Here is a 23,308-nt window from a genome sequence, read left to right as displayed (position 1 = left end):
TTAGGGCAGCGGCCCCGGTCACTCAAACCCATGGACTTGCTGGACATGTGCTGCTTTTACTGGCATCTGCATCAGTCTCCCATTGCTGAAAAGGTGTCTCAATAGTAGTAGCTTAGTTGTATCTCGAGGAGGAAACAAACAACTCTTTTCTGACTCAGAGGATGCGTTTCTTCCCCTCTCCCTACCTCCAAACTGGACATTCACCCACCCAAATCCTGCAAGGCTCCATCCAATCACTGCCTTCTTCCTGTCTGCCCAGTGAGCCATACTCTCCTCCGCTTGCCAAAGTTCTTACCACATTGTAGCTCTTCATGTCCACTCTCCAAGATGCTTGTTCTTAAATTTATAGGGTCTGAGAATCTTATAAGAGGTATGAACACACCCCTCAGAGGGGAAATGCATACTTTTTGCAGGAGATTCACCCTCCATACCTTTCCGAAGCTCACCTATGAATGCCCTAGGGATCCACAGACCCCAGATTGAATAATGTCAGCCTTCCAAGAAGCTTAGCAGTCAAGAACAATGATTGAAAGCACAGCCTCCAGTAAGACAAGTCTGGGTTCATATCCCAGCTTCTGAATTATATGTAGGACCCTGGGTAAGACACCTGGCCTTGCTATGGCCCATTTCCTAATCTGTACAATTGCATTGATAACTGCAGTTATTTCATTGGCCTGTAATGAGGACTGAACAATACAGTGAACATAGAATTTTAGTTAAGTAGTGATTCAAAATGTAAGAGATTTTTATATGGTGTATTAGTTATTCGTGTCTATCTCTTTTCATCCACAGTCAAAGACCATCCATTAATTCAGTTTGCACACTCCAGGGTATCTTAAGAAGTGGCTTAAAGTATGCTATTGAGGCAAAATTCTTTTCCAAAAAAGTTAAGAATTTTTGCAACAGATATTATATATAACAAGTTTGCAGAGTCAATGAGTTTGCTTCAGAGTTTTTAACTCTTCACTCATTATCTGTTTGTTCCTGTGGTCACAAAGCATTCCATTGGCCACACCTAAATGAGTTCTCTCTCTTTAAAAATAATACATATGGACTTCTTTGGGGGATGGTTTTCATACTGTCTGTCTGCCTAGGAGGAGACTCCTCAAGGTCTCCCTTGTCCTTACGATTCCAAAATGAATTAGTTTTTCCATAATCTTCTAACTCAATTATTCCAGAGGTGAATTACTTTTGATTAGCAAACAGAAAAACAAATACACTCCAAGTCCTCCTCTCTGTCATTTTGAAATTTGTTTTCTCTCAGTTACATGAAAGGATTTCTAGTTCTTTCTGACACGCAGTACAGAAAGGCACATGTTCCATGTCCCTTTATTAGTCCATAGACTTCAGTAAATTCTGCTCCTATTCCTCTTCTTTTGAGATTTATTAATACCAGCTTTTAGTCATCTGTAAAGCCATCTATGCTGGCTGCAAGCATTCTTGTTACCCAGGTCTGGAGCTTTTCAATCTGTTATATGTCTTTTAGGGTGAAAGGTTCACATCTATAATATTTCTGTTTTGTTCATGCTGATGCAATAGAATTTTATAACATAGAACAAAGAACTGGGATCTTAGCAACAGCATATGTAAAAGCATGTCAGGAGAAAAGGGCAATTCAAGGACCGCTGTCAGAGACAGAGTCAAAGGGGCCCCATCCTAAAGTCATCTATCCCATGGAAGCATTTTTCCAATTAATTGGAATAATATGTCACCTTCATTGAACAACACAAATCATCTTTGCTCTCTAAAACCATGAAAATTAGATATTTTGTATAAAGAGTAAGTAAAAGGGAAGATTATTAATTAACGATTGGCAAGAATCATGTCCAGTCACACCTCCTCATTTCACAGCATCTCTCCACTCCCGGCCAGACAAAAACAAAGTATCATTAAAGCAGAACCATTAAGTTTTAATCTTATTCATTTACTGACTGGATTTATTTAAGATTTTATAAAAGACTAAGCTTCAAAGCACAAGGTATGCACCGTATTTCTCCCCTTGTAATCTTGACATTGGCTATCATCAAATCTATAGGATGGGCAATGTGGTAAAGGACAGAAAATGCTTCCAAAAATTCTTCACAGTTATTTTTTTGTTGTGATTGCATTCATTCTATGAAAATGTTTAAGTAAAAACAAATGTTTTCTCTAATCAAACCCTTTAAGAACCACTAGCAAAAGCAATTTCATGAAAGAAGGTGGATGAACCAATGCTTTAGCATTACATTATCTTTCACCTTACATTACATTATCTCTGATCTTGAAATATTACCTTAGGCATTGAGGTCATATTCATCATCACAACAGTACTTGGAGGTTAAATAAAACTTAAATTTTTCTAATACCTGTGAACTTGGTGAGAAATCATCTAATCATCAAAACCAGCATCGTTTATTTCAATAATTAATAGGACTAGTTGTAAACATGAATATTTAAAGAGTCAACACAAAAAGACCTACATGAGTCAGGTTAATCACTTCCACAACTATTGGGAGACTCTCTCGGACTGTGTTCATTGTCACTAATAACCCATTTCAAATCTGACTTTGCAAGGGACTCATTTTGATGGTCTAATAGTGTCAGGAGCAAAATTCAATGCAAATTATTAAAAAAACATGATAAAGGCCGATACTGCCACCTGCATTGATTGACTGCTGGCTCTTCCTTTCATCTCTTGATTAACAGAGGCCTGACTTTCTAATTTGTGAATTAACTATACCTTTTACTAGTTCTTTTTCACCCACTGATTTCCTTCCTTTTGGCCATTTCTCAGCTCATTTTCATAACCCCCAGAGGGCAAAGAGAGAAAATTAAACTCAAACCTATGGAATTTGCTCTAATGAAAGGAAAACGAAGAGAGTGGAAACCTCTTGCTAAAATGAGCTTTAGGGATTTTCATATTTGCCTTGGTTCCAGTTAACCTAGACTATCAAGGTCCTCTGTTATATGAAATCATCCATTCTTCCCCTCCACAAGATGATTTAACTGTGACCATGGTGGGAAAGCTATTACACAAACCAGAACTTTCCATAAATTTTTTAAAATAAATTATATTTAAGAAGATAAATTAATATAAATCTTGAGAAACAGATATTTTAAGATGAAAATTTTGGGGGGAAATACTTAAGAGTACACACATCTGTTCTCATTTCCAAATTATTCTAATACTTTGCTCAAGAAATATGGTGTAACTGCTTAGACTTTATTAATAGGTTTCTGCTCATTGACAGCTTTTTCTGATAAAAGTACCCCAGCCCAAGTCCCTAAGGGGTTAATGCTGGTGGGTGAGCTGAATTTATGAGCATAATCCTAAACAAGAGAGGTGAAGTTCTATCAGGTCTATTTCATCATATCAGGGATTACTGCTGGCTGTCTAATCCTGCTGAGCCTCAGGGAGGAACGTTCTATTGTACTTGAAATCCTGGCCATGAAAGAACAGAAGGTTAAATGGGTGCCTTGCTCTGTAATCAAATATCACAGGCACTACTTATCTATTCAATGAACAACTGACTTAGAAAATCAATTAGGAACCAGATAGATTCTTAGGAATTTTTACTAGAAAGAGGCAAGAATTTTTTAATGAGTTCATTTGATAAGTTTTATAGTAGACACCTACAAATTCTGGAGCTTCAAAAGTGCTTATATGGTTTCTAAAATATGCTTAACCCCATACAATAGAGCTTCTGTACTATTTACTTGTGAATCTGGGGCATTTCAGGAATAATGATCCCACACTCCACTGCAGCTGAGTCATTTACCCAAAGAAAGGAAAAGCCATGCAAAATCAATCCACACAAACGACTGTTAAATCCAAATAAAAGTTTGAAATAATAATGCAAATATAGGGTGGGGCCAAGTTGGTTTAAAGTAAATAATCACACAAGAATAAACTGTTTTGCTACTCACAAATGTAAATCTACTTTTGGCCATACTGTATGTATTGTTTTTATTGAGATGATTTAGATCATTTACCTATTTTGAAATGCATTCCTTCAACAATACAGCATTTGTGAAAATATCATAAGCATGGGGGTGGCAGGGAAGGCGGCCGCAGACCCTAGGTCTCTTTGTTCCCAGCAGGAAGAGGCTCCTTTGGGTGTTCTGAAGGTTAACACCCTTTTCTCACCACACCATCCTGTACCTGTCACTTTGAATAGATGTCACAGTTCATGCACACAGACAAACAGGCTGACCTGACCAGTCCACCTGACCTTGGATGTTCCTAAGATCAAATCTGGTTATTAATATTGGGGAGAGACAAAACATAATCTTCCAGACACTGGAGAATTGAGCTAGAAATTATGCAGAAGGCATTCCCGGTCAATAAACAGTCACATGATGCTAAGGGTTAAATTGCTCACCTGCTCCTGAGCAGGAGATTAAGATTTTTTTTTTTCTGTTCTGTGAATGCTAGTGAGAGAAGTTTGCTCAGGGCCTTTATATGTTCAACTTATCTGTCCTTACACTTTCAGTTATTTTTGGACTCTTTGCTTTATATGAATTCTTATACAGTAATCCATTTACAGACTAAACCAGATATAATTGAAAAAATATTGCCCTTTCATAGTCATGGAAGATATTTTACAAGTGGGATGAAATGTTTTTAATACCCTCATTGTAGTTCGATGTGCATATAATTTTAACCCTTGGTTTTCATTCTTTATAATTGTTATTTTCCAAAACTTTCTCTCAGAATATATCCATTATCTAGGCTAAAAAGGGGGAAATAAGGAAAATCATTTAAATGCCTAGGCAAATACAAAATGTACTACAGTACTACAGTACATTACTCTCTCAAATCACTACTAAGATTAAAGAGAGAATTTAATTTGATATTCCTTCTATAATTTACACAATCATTTCCATGTTCTCTGGTTGCAGGCCTCCTGATAGAAGACTTAGATGTTGTTGTTGTTCATGGTAATATCAACAGTCATAATTTGGCCAAAATTTCTGCCATGGGAGTATCAGTATTTCCTATAAAAATATACTTTAAAAATCATCACTAATTTTTTTAGTACAGAGGTGGAAAATGCCCCTCTTTAAATTCTGGGAAGAATTTTGGTCTGCATTTCAAACATACATTGTAAAAAAGCAGTAAAATCTTTCTTTTTTGTTTTGAAAAAAAATTTTTTTTGTCTGCTAATCACCAAACCATTTTTCTTTGAAAATGTATCTGGGTTTATGTATTATAATGGTATTTTTTTGCATAATGAACTAGTCATTAAAGCTTTCAGTGAAGGTACATTCTAAGGCTTCAGGCACTGGCAGTAAAATTATACCGCCATAAACTGTCCCCATCTTTCACCCCATAGTATTTTATATCACTTGCTTCCTCAAACAGCACAAACCTACTAATGCTTTAATTTGTGACACTGCAAACTGGTATTAACAGATTATGACTATGAAATGTCCTTGCATTTATGCAGGAGAATGACCTGTCATAGCAGAGCAAAATGCTTTAGGTCACACAAATATACAATACTGTACTATGTCTTTTACTTAAGTACAAACCTCAAAAGGTTAATAGGATACTTGTGTGTGCTCACTGAACCTTTTCCCTACCCCAAATGCCCAAGCCTCATCCCAGGAGATCAGGAAACTCAGAAACTCCCTTCCAGAACTCATCTATATGTATCAGCTGGGTTCATATCTGATCAAGCCAATCAAATTATTAGCAAAACCTTGAAATAAATGGTTTTATTTATTTAACCAACCCACCTCATTATTTTATTAGTCTGACTCTTACAGACTGTGGGGAGAGGCATTGTTTAGTTTGGGTCTTTAGTAGAACACAGGCTGTAATGCCCGTGGGTCTCCTACAGTCTGGCATTGGCATTTTATAGTAGATCCACATTTTAAAATGTAGTTCTTGGGGAGGTGGGAGGAGAAAAAGGGGAGAAAGAAAGGGGAGGGTCTAGTTAAGGAACTAGTATAAATGACCTATAGACATAGACAACTAAATGGGACTGACCATGGGAGAGAGGGGAGGTGGGCAGAGCAAGGGAGAGCAATAGAGGAAAAAATGGGATAACTGTAAGAGAAAAACAATTAAAAAAAAAAATAACGTAGCTCTTGGAGTCAGTACAGAATTGATTATTTCAAGTTGATCTAGAAAAATGGTATTTGAGTATGAACTAGATGAAGATCCAATTTTTAACTCGCAAGTGGTTAAAATATAAGGTGTTATGAGATGGTAGATTCTGTTATTCATGAACTTAGGCATCATATTTATTTGCTTCTTTTTTAGCATTGGTTGTCACTGTGGCTGCCAGTGCATCTGTACTATATGTTATACTCTGGAGAAAAGAAGAGTATGAGAGATCATTAAAAGAAAATTGTCAAATTATAGACTGTACAAAACACAATTCTCTTTCATAAACAGTACCAAGAGATATTCACACACACACATTTATGTTCATATATATGGAGATAGAGATGAGAGAGAGAGAGAATGAGAATATGCTGTTATGAAGTAAAATTCCAAAAACAAGCCTCAGAATCTGCCATCCTAGAATAGCAAGAAAATGAAAAATTGCAAAATCATTACAGTGTGCTACGAATGAGCATACAACCCATCGGGCATGTGGAAAGGAGCTCTCCAAGACATATAAGACTCCTGTTCAGAAAATAGACTATGCCTGGGGATATCTGTGTACAAGGAGAGTGGATGTCTGCAACTAGGATGAGGCAAAACACGATTCCAAAAATTGACAAAATTGACCAAAAAACATATTTCTGAAAAATTCTATCAAAGGGCCTTAGATATTTTTTTAACTGACTTCTGGAATCAGAAAGTAATTTCTTGGCCCAACATTTGACTGAAGGAACAGACCTTCAACAAATGAATAGCTGTATAAAAGTTTCTTTATAAAAGTTTACCATTTTTCCTATGTAATAGGTCTTTGTGTGTGTGTGTGTGTGTGTGTGTGTGTGTGTATACATCAGAACATGTGAGACTCTTGTCCTTAGAAGCAAAACAATAAGTAAGACAGAAGACAATGCCTTCTGTGACTTCTGTGGACAAGGTATGCTGCACCAGCAACCCAAGCAAAGTCCTAGTTTGTGAAAGAAGAGGACTCACAGAGAACAACAGAAGACACAATTTCTCTCTCTGAACATGGGAGGAACAGACTCTAATAGAGCCAAGCTTAGTAAAACCCCCATACTCACTATCTAACTTCTCATGGAGTCTTTATAGTGACCTTCAAAATCTTCTAGTCCAGTGACCCCCAAACCTGGCTGATTGTCAGGATCATTTTTTTAAATGTCAAGATTCCTGGATGTTCCCCAGAAGCTGTGGCCTTGGAACCAGTATGTTGTCAATGGTCAACTTCATCTCATCCAGCCTTCCATATTATCTTCCATGCAAATCTCTGACCTGGACAGACATGCAACCATTTCTAGAATGCCTTTTACCATAGATATTTCATGACTCCAAAAAGTTTGAAAGTGCTTGCATTGTGATAAGATCTCAGTGGTAAATGCCTTTTCTATATAATAGCCATTATCTAGTGAAGTCAATGCAGTTCAGCCCTGGCTACGCTTCTAGATACCCCAATACAGGGTCTCATTAAAATTCTTCACTTTCTCCCAAAATTAGAGGAAGACTTGGACTTACACAAGTACCTCTCTACTAATGACACAAATATGTACTCCAGATTTTTAAAAAGTGCTTACATTATTTGTTTACAATAGCAATAACTAACTGTCTGCCTAATATGCGATTATGTACTTAATGCTTTTCTCCTCCACTAAACTATAAGCTCTGCCAGAACTAGGCCAGTGTCTTACTTATTTGCTGCTCTATCCTTATTCCCTAGCACAGGGCCTGGTAGAATCAGCTCTTGATAAATGAACAAGTGAAAATGATTAGTCAAGTAAATACATAAAACATAGGAGATGAAGAAATGTAGTTCTATTATTACCTTTGTTCTTGTTTATAAGAAAACTATGTAAGCATATATTTGCAAATTAAAAACAATAAGTGGAAAACCAGCAACCTGATATATGTGTAGCTACAACAGCAATTTAAGATGAGATACTTGGTAATAGAATAAATTCAGCTCTGAGAACCAGTAAGTGATTATGTTTAGACCAGATCTCAAAGACTGTTAAGTTAATCCTCATTTTCTAATCATAATAGTAACTCAGAACCCATTTCATAGATGAAAAAATTGTGGTATCAGCCAAAACACAAAAATAAAGTTAATACCAGGCACAGAAACTTTAAACCTTAATTTTTCAACTGTGAGCTCCACTTACTATTACTCATTTGCAAATTCACACCTGGCAGACTTGAAAACTGGAATTTAAAGGTGTAATACACAATTTCTTTTCTGTGGGCAAACTTCTAAGAAAGAATGCGTATTAAAGTTAAAACACATGAAGGATACACAAATATTTATTTTCTATGAGCTCTATTTACTCTTGTTTAATTTGACGAGTTTATCTATATTCCTGTTCAAAGCAAATTTCAATTGGAGAGAGAAGGTTAAGAAGGGCTTTTCAGCCATGACAAGTCCTAGATATAACAGAGTAACCACATGCACTTATAGAAATTAAAAATGAGAGTGTGTTCTAAACAATAAGAAAAGCAGAATTTATCTCTAAGTATGGAAAGCAATGCCAACTGAGTAGATGTGCTGACAAGACTCCAGTAATATATTCCAAATATAAGAAAAACTTCAGAATAGTTTTTTCAAAGTTATTTTTGTACCTTAGTTAAGATCTACAGAACTCAGTGGGGTGTTTCATTTTTTTTCTTCACTTACTAATAAGTTAACTGAGGCACAAAAATGCTTACCAAAAGACACATAAAGAGTGACAAAGTCCATGGCACACTTTATGACAGAAAATGTGGAACTCTTCTTTTAAATTTCTCTTGAGTTACAAAGAAAGAGGGAGATAGATGGGTATATCTTTCTCTGCCTTTCTCTGAGACATCATCCACACCCTCCCACCACATTCCACCCCCAACATATTAATAATGAGAGGGTATCAAAATGTGATACCCACCTCGTCAATGCTTACTAAGCTCCTCAGCGTTCAAAGACATAAAAGTGCTGAACTAGACAATCTTTGAGTTTCGCTGTGTTTCAGAATCAAGAAAGCAGCTCCGGAGAATCTTTTAGCATCAGATAATATGGAAGCTTATCATGTTTTCTTGTATAATTCCCCTGTAAATTATTTTTGATAGCAAAACAGAAAGAAGAAAGTACACATTGCTATGTTCTAAACATAGGAAGACTGGCAGCCCAACTGCTGACCTCGCCCTACCCATGTCAGTAGGCTCTGTGCAGATGTATAAGTCTCTAGAAATTGAAAACTTCAAGGAACATTTATAACTATTGGAATAAAAAAGGATGATGCCTGAAATAGCTTTAGATAAAACATTAAGACTATTTTATCAATGATTAATGAGATCAGATATTAGAAATAGATACATTTATGTTTATACCTACAACAAGAAAATTATTCTTCTGGTTAGCCAAAAAAGCATCAAGTAATATTTCAGTTTGTTAATATCATTACCATTATGAAAACATAAAAATCATTCTCACAAACATCACATAGGTGGGGAGGAAGAGGCAAAAGAAAGAGAAGACTCAAATTAGGTATATCATGACTGTACATTATTTTTCAACAATGGGACATCTTTATAGGTGTGGAGACAATAAGCACACTCTTTATCAAAGTTTTGCAAAGCAGAAATCTAATTTTTTTCTGAAATACCACAGGAAATCTAAATATTAACTTTCTAGATGTCACAAAGTAGTAAATATTGCCAAAAAGTATTATATAAAGTACTAACAATATCCTTACAAGTTTCTGGAATTCAGAAAAGCTATTAAAAGGGACAATTCACAAGAAAAAATAAAGCACAGATAGAGAATATTAGATATTTTCTTCTAAAAACTGGTGAGTTCCATGAGGATGGGAATTGCCTCATCTTCTCTTTGTGTCTGACTTTCTCACCATGGCGTTCAGCTCAGTACCTTTGTAACAAATGAGGACAGATGAGCATTTATTTATGTATTAATAGAACAAAATGTGTTTCAGTAAATTTTTTACAAAATATATCAATTTTCCATTCCTACAAATTCAGCACATAGTTATTTTTCAAAAAACATGGCATGAATCAAATAAATGATTTATATTCTGACATAAAAAAGAATTAAAGCCTACACACTGTTATTAGTGATTCTTTTCTAATTTGCTATCCAACCCTATTCCCTCTCAAAGACTTTAAATCTCTATCTATCTCATCATTCCCTGTTTCTTCCTCTCTCATGGAATATGTGTGCTTCTCAAAGGTCAACTAGTATAGCTACACTCTTATTTCCATTCCCTTCTGCCACAAACAAGACATTCCTTTCCAAGTTTCCCTTCCCAATGCAGTAACTTCACTGTGACAGTGTCCCTGTTAAGAATATGGGTACTGGAACCAGTCCATTTGAGTTCAATCCTGACTCAGTTGTCACTGTTACCAGCTAGGTGACTGTGAATAAATTAAATAAGCTTTCATTGCCTTAATTTCCCCATCTCCAAAATGGGTATGATGATAGTGCCTACCAAATAGGATTGTTCTTAGAATTAAATGTTACTACATTTAAAGAACTTAGAAGATTATCTGCCATTTAGCAACTGCTCAATAAATGTTAGTACCATTAATTTTATCACTGAACTTGTAGCCAAAGTGAAGAGGAGATTAATAAAGAGCAATGTGAGAGTAATAAAATTTTGTAATTTTCTTTAAAGAAAAAGGAAGAGAATCTGATGCAGGACTAAATAAGAATTGACTGACAGTAATGAACATTCAGTTAATATTAGTGATTGCCAATTCAGGAATTCCATGCCTAGGTTTAGTATACCCAAAAGAAATGAAACTATATCTACAAAAAAATTTGTCCACAAATGTTCATAGCATCATTATTTATAAGAATCAAAAAGTGGATTGAGCATCGGCCTGCGAACGAAGTGTCGCTGGTTCAATTCCCAGTCAGGGCTCATGACTAGGTTGCACGTCAGGTCCCCAGTTAGGGGCGCGAGTGAGAGGCAACCACACAGTGATGTTTCTCTCCCTCTCTTTCTCCTTTCCCCTCTCTCTAAAAATGAATAAACAAACAAACAAACAAACAAATAAATTATTTAAAATAAAATAAAAAAGAATCAAAAAGTGGAAACAACTCCAATGCCTGTCAGTTGATGAGAGGATAAATAAAATGTAGTTTATCCATACAATGGAAATTCTCTAAGAAAAAGGTATGAATTACTGTACATGTGACAATTATAAATGAATCTTGAAAACATTACACTAAGTGAAAGAAGCCAGTCACAAATGACCACATAAGGTATGATTCCATTTATATGAAATTTCCAGAATAAGCAAATGTAAAGAGACAGAGATAATTAGTAGTTGTCTGGGTTGGGATTAGTAAGGTGAGGAGGTGGGCTTAATGATACAGGATATTTTTTCTTCTTTGGAATGTTGAAGAGGTTTTAAAATTGATTGTGGTAATGGTTGTGTACTACTGTGAATATTAAAAAAAGACATTTAGTTGTATACCTAAATGGGTGGCTTGCATGCTGCATAAATTATATCTCAATAAAATTACTGCAAATAAAAAATAAAGCAGCAGCAGGTAGACAGAAGACAATGGCTTCAACATTCACTGCACTGTCCACATGGTAGATGTGGTAGCATATCTTTAATTTCTTTATTATTTACAACTGATTTCTTGAAACTTTTAGTCTCAATGTCATATATAATTTCACATTTAATTACTGAGATTGCTGACTTATTCCATCATTTTCCCTCTATGAACATCTTGACAATTGATCACATTAAGAAGATACTTGTTCTGATATCTAATTCCCTAAATTTTAAGGCTCCTTCTGAGTCTAAGTGTCTTATGGTATCTGTTGTGACTTTCAGACAAAGAAGAGAATAGAGTACTAATTAGGTAGACATTAATTTGAGAAAATCTTGGCTTTTAAGGATACTTTCAAAAAGACTCAGTGCTGAGGCATTTGAGGAAAAAAAAAAACAAATAAAAAACCTGCTCCAATGGTGGGATCAGGACCTGTTTTTTCTTAGGGGGAAAAGGCTTAATATGCTCCCACAATGACTGAGGCCATTTGCTTTTTGGAGAAGTTGTCACTTTTACCAAATCATATCCTGTTCCCTGAGCCTTTGATTAGTCATGTGTACGTTCAGAACTGATTTCAGTGCTTGTTGACGAGTCTTGCACAACATCATCAAAGGTTTATTATCTCTAGGGATTGAGAACACTTACAGCATGCAAGAAGAGATTTCTGTGATCTACATTAAAACAAAGTAAGTGGAATTAATGATTAACTCATAATCTTCATCAGTTTTTAAAAATAAGTCTTCATACTATATTTTCTCCTTTCTCTCTCTCTCTCTCTCTCTCTCTCTCTCTCTCTCTCTCTCTCTCACACACACACACACACACACACACACACACACACAGCACCACCACCACCACCACCGCCGCCACCACACACAATTTGCTCTAGGGTTTGGGCAAAATAAGTATAAGTAGGTCTCCCTGGATGAATACTGAAAACATCACTGGGATACTGTCGTTCTGCCTTTTTAATCACCTAACACACAGGACCTAATAGATCCACAGTCTCCTCACGAGTTGACAAAGAATTAAATTGTTCACTTTTTGGATAAGTATTAGTATACAAAAAAAGGGAACATTAATTTCAATGTACTTCTGTATCAATGGTTTTCCAATAAGTTACCAAGTTCTACAAGAAGGAATAAAATAACCTAGTACATGTTATAGGAACTTATAAGTAAATATTATACCTGAGAGTCTCTTTTGAAACATAAACCTAAATAAATGTTGACAAAATTAAGCAATTAGGAAGATATTTTGCATTTATGATTTAAAAATGCTAATTCTATTTCTGTGTTAAGAATTAATACTCTAAAACTAATTCTTCATAAAAACCATTTTAATTCTCTTAAAGAATTAAGAGAGCCAAAGACTGTTTTACTCTGAATTCCTCTTAGACCTATTTTTAAGGGATTTGGTTATGAGACTGGGGAGTAACTTCTCAAGGAAAACTCATCATGTAAAAACTTGGTACAATAGTTCCATTCAAATGTATTTTTAAAATTACTTAATCTGCTAATAAAATTATAATAAACAAAAACAAAAAAACCCAGAACTTGTTTTTAGCCAAATTATTGTCAAAGGACATTGTGCAGCCTCTGTAAAAAAGTCATGATAGTCTCATATAGTAGAGAGTCTGCTCCCTTCTAAAGTACTGCACTATATCAGTTTACCCAATAAAGTAACTTCTGAAAGTACATTCTGGTGTTCCTATAATTCCCATTTTCCCATGTTAATCTTATTTCATAGAACAACATTATTTATTTGGTGTAAAAACTAGGGATCATTTGCCCCTGTCTCTCAGGTCTGATGTTACCTACTCTGTCCCTCAGTGCCAGGTGCTGACTATATGTAAAGTTTAAGGGAGAGACCATGTAAACTGACTCTCTTTCAGAGGTTATGACAATTAGACTTGCTACCTGATTTCCCACAATTGAACAATGAATGATTTTAGGCCCTGAGGACATATGCTAGTGTTGTTCTCAGGCCTACCAAGTGAATATTTAGGAAGATTTAAAGTTTTTGAAAACCACTGCACGCTATAATTACCACAATGTTTTTGCATGCCTTACACACTCCAGCTACAGGTTTGGGAGCTTCTCTACTGAGCACAGTCCTGTCATTTCAAAAGTCAGACTATTCTTACTTTTCAATAAAAAAGAAAAAGTTTTCATTCGTGAGTGTAGCCAATTGCAGCAATGGCAACAATGGGTGATTTTTGCAGGATTGGGTAGCCAGACCCTGGAAGGCAAGATTTCCCCATGCATCTTGAAGTTCAGTCAGTGTAAACAGTTCTAACAAGATTTGGGGGTCTTTGTTGGAATCATTAGCAAAATTTTAAGACAAGAGAAGAAGGAAGTGCATTGGAACCTGGTACCTAAATGGACCCAAGGTTAAGTGAAAGATAAAAGTTAATAATAATTCAAAACAAAATTCTATAGTAATTAGCAAGTAAGTAGGACTTCCTCAAGTAGTTATAAGAATGTCAGGAAAAGGGAAGAGGACAAGTAGGCTCTGGGCAGAGAACAGTCTGTGCTTGGCTGTTCTGTGTAGTAAGTTAAATGCTTAGGGAGGCATGTTCCCCTTTTCAGGTCAGTTAGGTACCATTTAGTACATTACTACTGAAGTACTCTGGTGACCTGAATGAATTAATGCAGCTTCTAATGGTGTTTAACTTGCCAGCACGGAGAGCCGAGGCATCAGAAGTGATAAATATTCTATTAGTCCTTTCTATTTAATAAAGCAAACACCCAAAAATGCCAGGGAAGGAAGTTCCTTTAAAGAAAAGAATTGTGTTGTGACAGGAATATTCAGGTGACAGTTTTAGTCAGCAATTTTCCTTCTGGCTTGTAGATGGCTCAACAAGTCTAAGCTTATCATTCCAGTTGATTGCATGCAGTCAAGTATGCAGTCCTGTCTACCCAGCTCTTAGATTACATTGCATCTGCAGTATCTGTAAGGGAATCTGCTAACTTGGAGGAATAAATGATTAAGTTCTATACAAAATGTTTGCCTCTGCACCTCCTGGTCTTCCTCTTCCTTTCCCACTCCCTGGTCTTCCTTTTTTCTTAAATATGTCAAAAAGTGGTTTCATTAGCAGAGCCTCAGATTGTAGGCAAGGGCAGGGTTGAGAAGAGTGTACAGTTAGGACTCCAGCCCAGGTTCTTACTATGTGTGAGAACTTGAGCAAGGTGGTTTGTTCTGAATCTCAGTCCTCATATGTTGAAATGGGAATAACAACATCCAGTTGTTTAGAACAGTAAATGAGATAATGCCCACAAAAAGTTTAGCTTATTATGATTGTAGTCCCTATAGGTTCTCTCTTCAAAAAGTAGCACCATTTTAAAAGGTAATAAATGGATAAGCCAATTATCAATAGGGCTTCACTGTTGACAGACTATGTGGCATCAGAAGAAGGGACATTTTCGGTAAGATTCTTGCAGATATCTCATACATCATATATAAATAGTCAATAGCCAACTGTAGCTATTGATGAGGCTTTTCTTGACACAGGACACATAATCATAGCCAAAAAAAATCAATGTTTAAAATTTTAAAAGCTTTCCTTCCCAATCATAGTTAAGGAATACAGTCAAACCTGTCAATAGCTCATTTATTTCTGCCTCAGCCCTGCATTCCACCAATTTTATCAGCAGATATTCAGGTACAAAGAATTCTTCAACCCTAATCTTCTTCTATACCACTCTTTAAAAACTGCTTAAAGGGGAAATATAACCCTAACATTTATTTCTTTAGCAACAAGGAGAAAGAAATGAATATGCTATCTAATATTTCCAATAAAAGAAAGGTTTTAGGAAAATCTGAATCAATAATTTTTGAGATTATGGTCTCAATACACTTTTATATTTACATATACACATTTAATATTTTAAGCCTTACAGTCAGGCTATAAAAGTAGGATTCCTTAAAATAAAATGAAAACATCAGTAAAAAATTACAAAACCAAATAAAGTTAAATGTTACCATACACAATATTTGTTACCTGGGATAATACTAGAATAAGTTGTTATAATAATTGTTCTTTAAGTAGAACTCTCGCTGACAGTGTTGTAAACTGAATTTACAAGAGATTCTCCAAGAAGCACCTGGTTCTACAAGAGGATAGACTGAAGTTATAATCTGACACTTTTGCATTTTTGATTGAGTGGTTTTCTTCTTCATTTTCTAGGCAATGCATCAGCAGCATCACCCTCATGCATGAAAAACAACATTCATGTGTCAACTAATAAAAAGCTCTATCCTTTCCTCACGTTTCCACCATAATGCCTGTCTGAAACTGATCAATGAAGTCTTGCCATGACGGAGGCCAGTGAGAGTAAGCTGAGATATATAAGTGACAATGTTCAACATCTACTGGTGACCCAGGAGAGCAGTCACATTCAATCTTTTGGCAGACCAACCACTGATGAAAAAAGCATCAAAGTTTTGATGCCTAGTATATGGATTCAGCCTCTGATTTGATTAATGTCCCTGCCATGTTAGAAGAACCAAGTGAGTTAGGAAGCATCACCTTAGAGAAGATGGGTCAAATCCTACCATATTAATGGGACATAGCATCCATACACAATGAGATTTTAGAACTTAGCACACAGTAACTGCTCAATGAATGCTTCTGTATTTATTAGAAGTAAAACTTGGGGTATCATTTGAGTATTCTGCAAACAAAGCCTTGACCCTTGTGTCCATATCCACATCACACTCCTCTAGGCTACAGAATCTGTGAAGACCTTATGGGTGAGAGGGGGTTGTGCCTACATTGTTGTTCTTCTTTTGAATAAATCATATCATCATAAGCTTTCATGCAATACACTGATAATTTGGGGAAAAGTGCCTTTTGAGGCTTGAATTATCTGAATAATGAACAAATCTCCACATCTAATTGAACTCAGCCTGAGCATGGGCTCTGACACAAACAAACTTAGGAAAGCATTTCTAGTAGAACTCAGGCAGGCCAGATGTTCTGGAAGCAGAATGTGGTCATTATGCACATGCCAGCTCCTCCTCACTCCACCCCAGGCCAAGACCCTTTCAGCAGTGTGAGGCCTGGCTAACATATGACTCTGGCTGCAACACCGCATGGAATCCCAAGACCTACTGGAATACTTCAGCAATTTTCTACAAGCTCCAATAACAGGGACAACTAAACTGAAGCCAAAGAAACATACAGGGAAGGCATGCTCATTATGAGACAGCACCTTGGTCTACATTACCTAACTAATCTTGGGGTGGGTGACCCATAGGCAGTTTACTACTTTTAGTTAAACCATACCTACACTCACAGGCTATAGAATGAGCACGAGTTAGATAGAAACATAATATAAATCATCAAGTACAAGGTGACATGGTCTTGACATGTGGGGAATGGTAGTGCCAATTTCTTTGTTGCATTTCAGTTGTGAAGGGCAGTATGAAATGGGGGGGGGGTGTTTCTGTATGTCCGTCTGTGTGTGTTCGGAAGGAGAAAAAAGCTCATTGGGTGAAGCATTGTCCTCCCTAATGCTCATCCTGACATAAGCACTGCACTCACATACCCAGGAATTCATCCAGAGGAAGCAGCTCCTTATAAACAAAATGCACCCTAAGAAAGACTGGAAAGTAATTTACAGCTTTGGATGCACTACTTGGCTTTTGTGAAAGGGTTTCTTTCCCCTTAATTACAGAAATGCTACTGTTCTTGGGGGAACTAGATGTGTAATCTTGCAACACAGAGTATTTCCATGGAGAGAAGGTCTAGGTGGGATAAAGTAGTAAGGATTTCAGAAAACCAGAGAGAATAACACTAGTATGAGCCTGACAGTAGCCCTCCAGTTAAGGAAAGACACATCAGAAATAAAATAGGAGGCTTCTAGTGACACACTTCACTCTCTTTAGATTTTGTCTGAGTTGGTTAGCAATTTCTCTATCCTAACATGGATGTAAAATGTTGCTAATGCAGGATCTAAAGTAATCTTTCCAGGAATTGCTATCTATCTATCTATCTATCTATCTATCTATCTATCTAATATTTGGGTAAACAAAATGTAGGATCACTTTTTCCTAGTGAATTACAAAGAGGAGTTTGGCATATAATGGAATACATTTTTTGCCATGTGAATGCAGTGAGAAAGTTCATATTTGTGCTGGAGTCACTATGTTAGAACACTTGGCTGTGCTTCAGCAAATGTCAAGCTTAAAAAAAAGAAGTACTGTAGACGTATTAGATAGGGCTGGCCAATTACATTGCAATCTGAGAACACCTGTGATTTATTAGTTACTATTAGCTAACCAGCTCCTCTGTATTTGATCTGTGTATTTGTCCATCCTACATATTTATTATGCAAGCATTTATTGTTCTACTACAGAAACTTTTTCCATCCTCTGTCTTAGCTTTTTACATGAGAATACAATAAAATAACTTGAACAGTGAGTACTTTTTAAAATAAATCCTGCAACTGGAATTGGATTTCACACTGCATTTCAACTTTGAAAGGAACATAAATCTGAAACTAATACAAAAAGTGCACAATTTTCCATATTCAGGTTAATGTTTAGCAACAGAAAAGTATAACTTTTTGTTTATCTCTGAAAACAGTTTTCTTCATCTAAATAAATGACTAGACTAAGATTGAGTAAAAACTGTTTGGTTTCTTAGACATATACACATATTCCAATTTCCTTTTGCACAATGACTTTTATGTAAATGTGTTCCACACAATCTCCTGACCTCTTTTACCATCACACTGGGACAATAACAGTTCCATAATTGCAATGGTACATATCTGGTATATTTGATTTTAAATTGCAAAGTTGGATTCAAGCCTATTGAAACAAAATCCTTGTGATTCTTTGTTAATTCCAAACTAATCAGGTTATTATTTCCTACTAGTAAAAAAGAAATAAAAGCAAAAAATATGTAGGTGAGGATAATTGTTCCATTTTTTATTCCCTCTCCACATACTTTTGCTAAACTGACTCCTTGCAGTCTCTTCTGAATTTTAGTTTTTAATCCAGATTCTTTCATCCATAACATGGATAATGAGAAAACTCCAAGATACTCCTTGGGGGAATGTTACACTAAAAGTTACCTAGGAGTCAGTCCCATGTGTGTTCCTCTGCTCACCATGGAGACAAGAGATTCACTGACTGCTCTGAGTGAATTTGAAATCCAAATATGAAAAGGGCACTATGGAATTCAGACAGACTATTCTGCATCACTTCTAGCAGATGAAGGAAGAAAAATAGCTAGGGTAATTCAGCTTTTGATTTTGAACCATTAAAGCTGTGAACACCTCACTTAAAATACATATTGTACCCTGAGAGCAGTGGATATGCAGATCTTGAAAGTCCCAAGTAGATGGTCGTGGTCCCATCAGTTGTCTGGGAAAGTCTTGGCCATCCTGACCCAAGAACAAGCAAAACTATAAATCAGAAATATCACTCAAGTCTTATTTGTTTCTTCTCACTTTGAATGTGAACGGCAAAGTGGTTTTTCATTATATCTTTTTACTGAACTTCTTTGAAAACATTTGGGATCATTTAAGGGGTAAACCAAATTGCAATGCATTTTAAAGGGGTTTCTTGGAAATATTCTCCAGTTTATTCATTAGTCCATTGTTCATCCTGCAAATATTTACTGAAGACTCATTATATGAATATCAACTGACAAAAATTTGTAGAGGATGCAAAGGCATAACATTAAAAGAATGTAATCAAATTTAATAAAGCGGTTAGTTAAGAAACACTGTTTTTGCTTTATATACAGATAAAGATATGGATAGAAATACACACCCATTTTACCTTGCAATACTAACTCCCTATGCATTTAGTATTAACCTCACTTTAAATACACTTTCACATATTAAAAGAGAAAAATAAGGGCAAGCTGCAGTTTCATTTTATTGTTTTAAATTACCATACCAATTTTGCTTCATTATGAAAATTTTTAGGGGAAAATCAAAATAGCACTTAAGAAAACTTTGCTTGAAGATCTAAGATTTTCTTAAGAAAAATTTTTTGAAAAAAGTTCTCAGGAAAATAACACTGCCAAAAAATGAATACAGCTTTGCTTATTTTTGTAGCCATCATTAGCAATAGACATAAAGGTATTCTTTTTTTAAGTCCATATGGAAAGATCATCAACGCATTCTGCCTCTAGATTCTTTGCCAAAATATCATAACCCACAAGCCTTTTACCTTAAACATAAAAGGAAAGGTGTTGTTCTGGTCAAATAAAGAAATAATTTTTACTAGCATACGTCTAATGTTAAGGCTGCCTAAATCCTGCCAAATACATTAAAACAACATCTGTAAAACAGATTTTCATTAAATTGATCAATTTAAAGTTAAGCAGCTAGGCAGATGATGCTTTTAAGCTCACCTTTAACCTTTAACCTTCTTAAACTGGAATGAGGATACATACTTCTTATAGGTAATACAGCAAGAGGTTGTCTATTCAAATCAAACTGACACATGACCACATTTAAAGTGTGTGTGCATCAATACATTGTCAATAACAAAAAAACCCTGAATTCTCACAGCTCCGCATTTGTCTTGTAACTACTACTTGTCACTTTCCCTTAAAGTCTGAATAATTCCTGATACAAAATGATATCAATTAAGCTCTTAATGAAAATAAACTCTATATAGGAGATTACTGTCTAAACATTAACTGAAATTATTTTAAGTCTAATTTTATTATTTTAGCCAAATTACAAGCCATAGTTGTTTTCAGGCCCCAGCCAATTTGTTGGGTTCTCATTTAAAAGCAATTAATGTTACTTAGTAAGCAATTTTATTTTGCTCACACAAGCTGAGCAAGGTTGCTAAATCCTCATTACCACACACGAAATTCTTCTCTCTATCTTACACATCATTTTTGTAACTCAGTTTAGAAATGGTATTCTCAACACACTGCTATTCTGGAGGAATGTTATAGTTACTAATATAAATAAAGAATGCTCTCTGAAGGATAATGCAGTTCAATTGCCCAATGCCAAGTTGCCATAGCTCAACTATTTCTCTGTTCAATCTTCTTTCAACTCAAGGTAGGTTTGCTCAAACTGTGTTTTTGTTTGTTTGCTGACCATTTTTAGACACTACACTATGAGGGAACTTGGATGTTTAAGAGATGGGCAAATAAAGAAGAGTTGGGGAAAACATTTTTTACATGAAATAACATTTTTAAGATGAGAGGACAGATGTACCCTTTGGTCCTGGGATCTAAAGTTCTTTCTGCTTTAAAGCCCTCTGTATAAACAAGGCTTTATCTCATTGGGTTGTTATCCATTCAAAGACAATATCCAACTCTCCTTGCAAAGGGATTTCCAGACTAACTCTGGCACCCAGCAAATTGCTCTGCAGACAGTGAGGGCTGTCAATCCATACTCGTGGATTGAATGAATAAACTTAATACACACATGGACACACACATCTAAATAATTACGAATTAGATTAAATAACCTTTCATGAGAAAATAACACCTTACTTTTCTTGAGTTTCCCACATGAGATTATTAAAACAGGAAAAATTTGTACATTTATATCTTCTCTTCACATGGTAATTTAAAGTGTTAGAGGAGCTGCTCAGTCCATGAATATTCTATCTCGCTCCCAGGATTGAGATCTATTATTTATACAAAATTTAATGTTTGTTTTTTTCTCCTAGGAATTCTAAAATTTTCAATAGGTCAGATATCAAGAAAAGAAGTTGACAGCTGAAAATCTATGAATTATAATACAATTACTTCATTAGATTATATTTCAATACCACCAACTTAGAAGTTTTCTACCTCACATTAAGGCCTGAACTCCCCTCAAGCTATGTAACCCAAATCTAATGCTTTCATTATTGATCCACAGAGCACCAACATCACAAGAACAATGTTACAAATTCTACCACCAAGTCTTTAGGATTTTAGGCTCAGTACATCAATCTAAAATTTGAACTTCAAGAAACAACCTAAACAAGCAGTACCAGGCCAACCCAAATAAATAATTCCTGCATGTGCTCTAGACAACCACAATCTGCTGTTCTTGTCATGTGTTTATAGTTTGAAATAGTATTAGAAAAGCCATAGGGGGGAAAAAAAAGCCATAAGTATTATAATCGTTGGTTGACTCCTGATAGTATAGTTATCACTGATTTCTAGTATAAATCGAGATAACACTTGCAAAATAGATTTTGTAATCATATTTAGAGCCTGTTACAATGACAAATGGTTTGCAATACTTCCTGAATTTTAATGTCCTCTAGACAAAAGTTTTTAATAAGTCACCAAGTTATTCATCACAGAAATTAATCTGTTACATGGGTACATGAACAAAGAAAATCAAGCCAGACCAGTACACCAACTGCCAAAAAGAAATTAACCAGTAATCAATGTTTAGAAAAAGTTAAGATAAATTGTTTAATCAATGGTGTTCATCACATGCATGTATTCACTACACCTGCATTTATTTATTTTAACCAGTAGAGATACAGGTATATTTGCCATTGAATGAACATTTTTATCCCTGCCACACCCATTGGGAGATAAAAATATTACTAACTGGGAAAAGTCATGCAAAATAACAACTAAGTTAAGAAGACTTTCAACTGATGCCAAGGGACAGAAAGGGAGTACGTTTACTCAATACTGTTAGGAACAGGAAAAAAAGAAAGAAAGGAAAGAAAGGAAGAAAGAAAGAAAGAAAGAAGGAAAGAAAGGAAGGAAGGAAGAAAGAAAGGAAGAAAAGAAGAAAAAGAAAGAAAAAAAAGGAAATAGGGAGTTTGAATTGCCCTTGTTTCTCAACAAGCAAAAGATGATGTATTCACCAGGTAGCACTATTATTTTCTCCTGCTCCCTGTAACCATTCATACTTAGCCATGAGTGGTATACTATTTTTAAAAAATCAGTTAATAACAGAGGTCTAAAAGTATACTTTTACATATGACAACACTCATAAAACTTACTTGCTTTGGGGGAAACCAGAATCATCAATGCCACTGAGATAGGTGTAAAAGGGACATATGGTCAGTCTTTCAAATAAATTATCCAGTTCTCTAGATTTCAACATAATGTGTAGTAATGTTTGGCAGATACTGTGTACCTTGTCTTTCTTTCTTTCTTTCTTTCTTTCTTTCTTTCTTTCTTTCTTTCTTTCTTTCTTTCTTTCTTTCTTTCTTTCTTTCTTTCTTTTCTTAATTTGTAGACTTGTGCTCCAAGATCTGAAACAGTTAATTCCCTTCCTGCCTCTATGCCAAGAGAAAGGGATATCACTCTTACCTTGTAGAGCTTCAGGGCAGCCTCGTGCCTGTGATTGGTGGTGTGCAAACGTAACTTATCCACACTGTTGGTGTAGTAGTCACAGGCGTTACACTTCAAGTGGACTGGGTTGCCAATGGCAATGCACTTCAGCCTCCACTCGTTGCTTTTGCCCCCTTCTTTAATGTGAGCCACCAGCTGGTACTTCTGCATGTGTTTGTCAGTCTTGCAGTGGAGCTGGAAGTTGGCTTTGAGCTGAGTGTTGTAGTTACAGAGCTTGCACTGGTAGATATCTCCAATTACAGCCCTCCACTCCTCTTCAGGGAGAGCGCGCTCACTGCTCACATGCACGCTCAGGGCCTCCAAGCTGTCAGAGGTGAATTTGTTGCACACAGCACACTGGAATAACTTC

At 35.7% G+C, this 23,308-nt stretch overlaps 1 protein-coding gene across 1 annotated transcript in view; it reads right to left on the bottom strand.

Moving 5' to 3' along the window:
- Nucleotides 1-23,308, bottom strand: part of ZFHX4 (zinc finger homeobox 4) — a 182,095-nt gene that overhangs the window by 155,231 nt on the left and 3,556 nt on the right. Inside the window, 1 exon segment of the mRNA XM_090283751.1 lies at nucleotides 22,918-23,308. This exon segment is cut by the window's right edge and continues 112 nt beyond it. Within this exon segment, the coding sequence (XP_090139877.1) occupies nucleotides 22,918-23,308 (391 nt within the window).

The sequence above is a fragment of the Furipterus horrens genome, unplaced genomic scaffold (assembly GCF_987537825.1).
Source record: "Furipterus horrens unplaced genomic scaffold, mFurHor1.1.pri manual_scaffold_7, whole genome shotgun sequence".
In the NCBI taxonomy this organism is placed as follows: Eukaryota; Metazoa; Chordata; class Mammalia; order Chiroptera; family Furipteridae; genus Furipterus; species Furipterus horrens.
The sequence above is the reverse complement of the archived record's forward strand: the minus strand, read 5'-3'. Positions and strand labels throughout refer to the sequence as shown.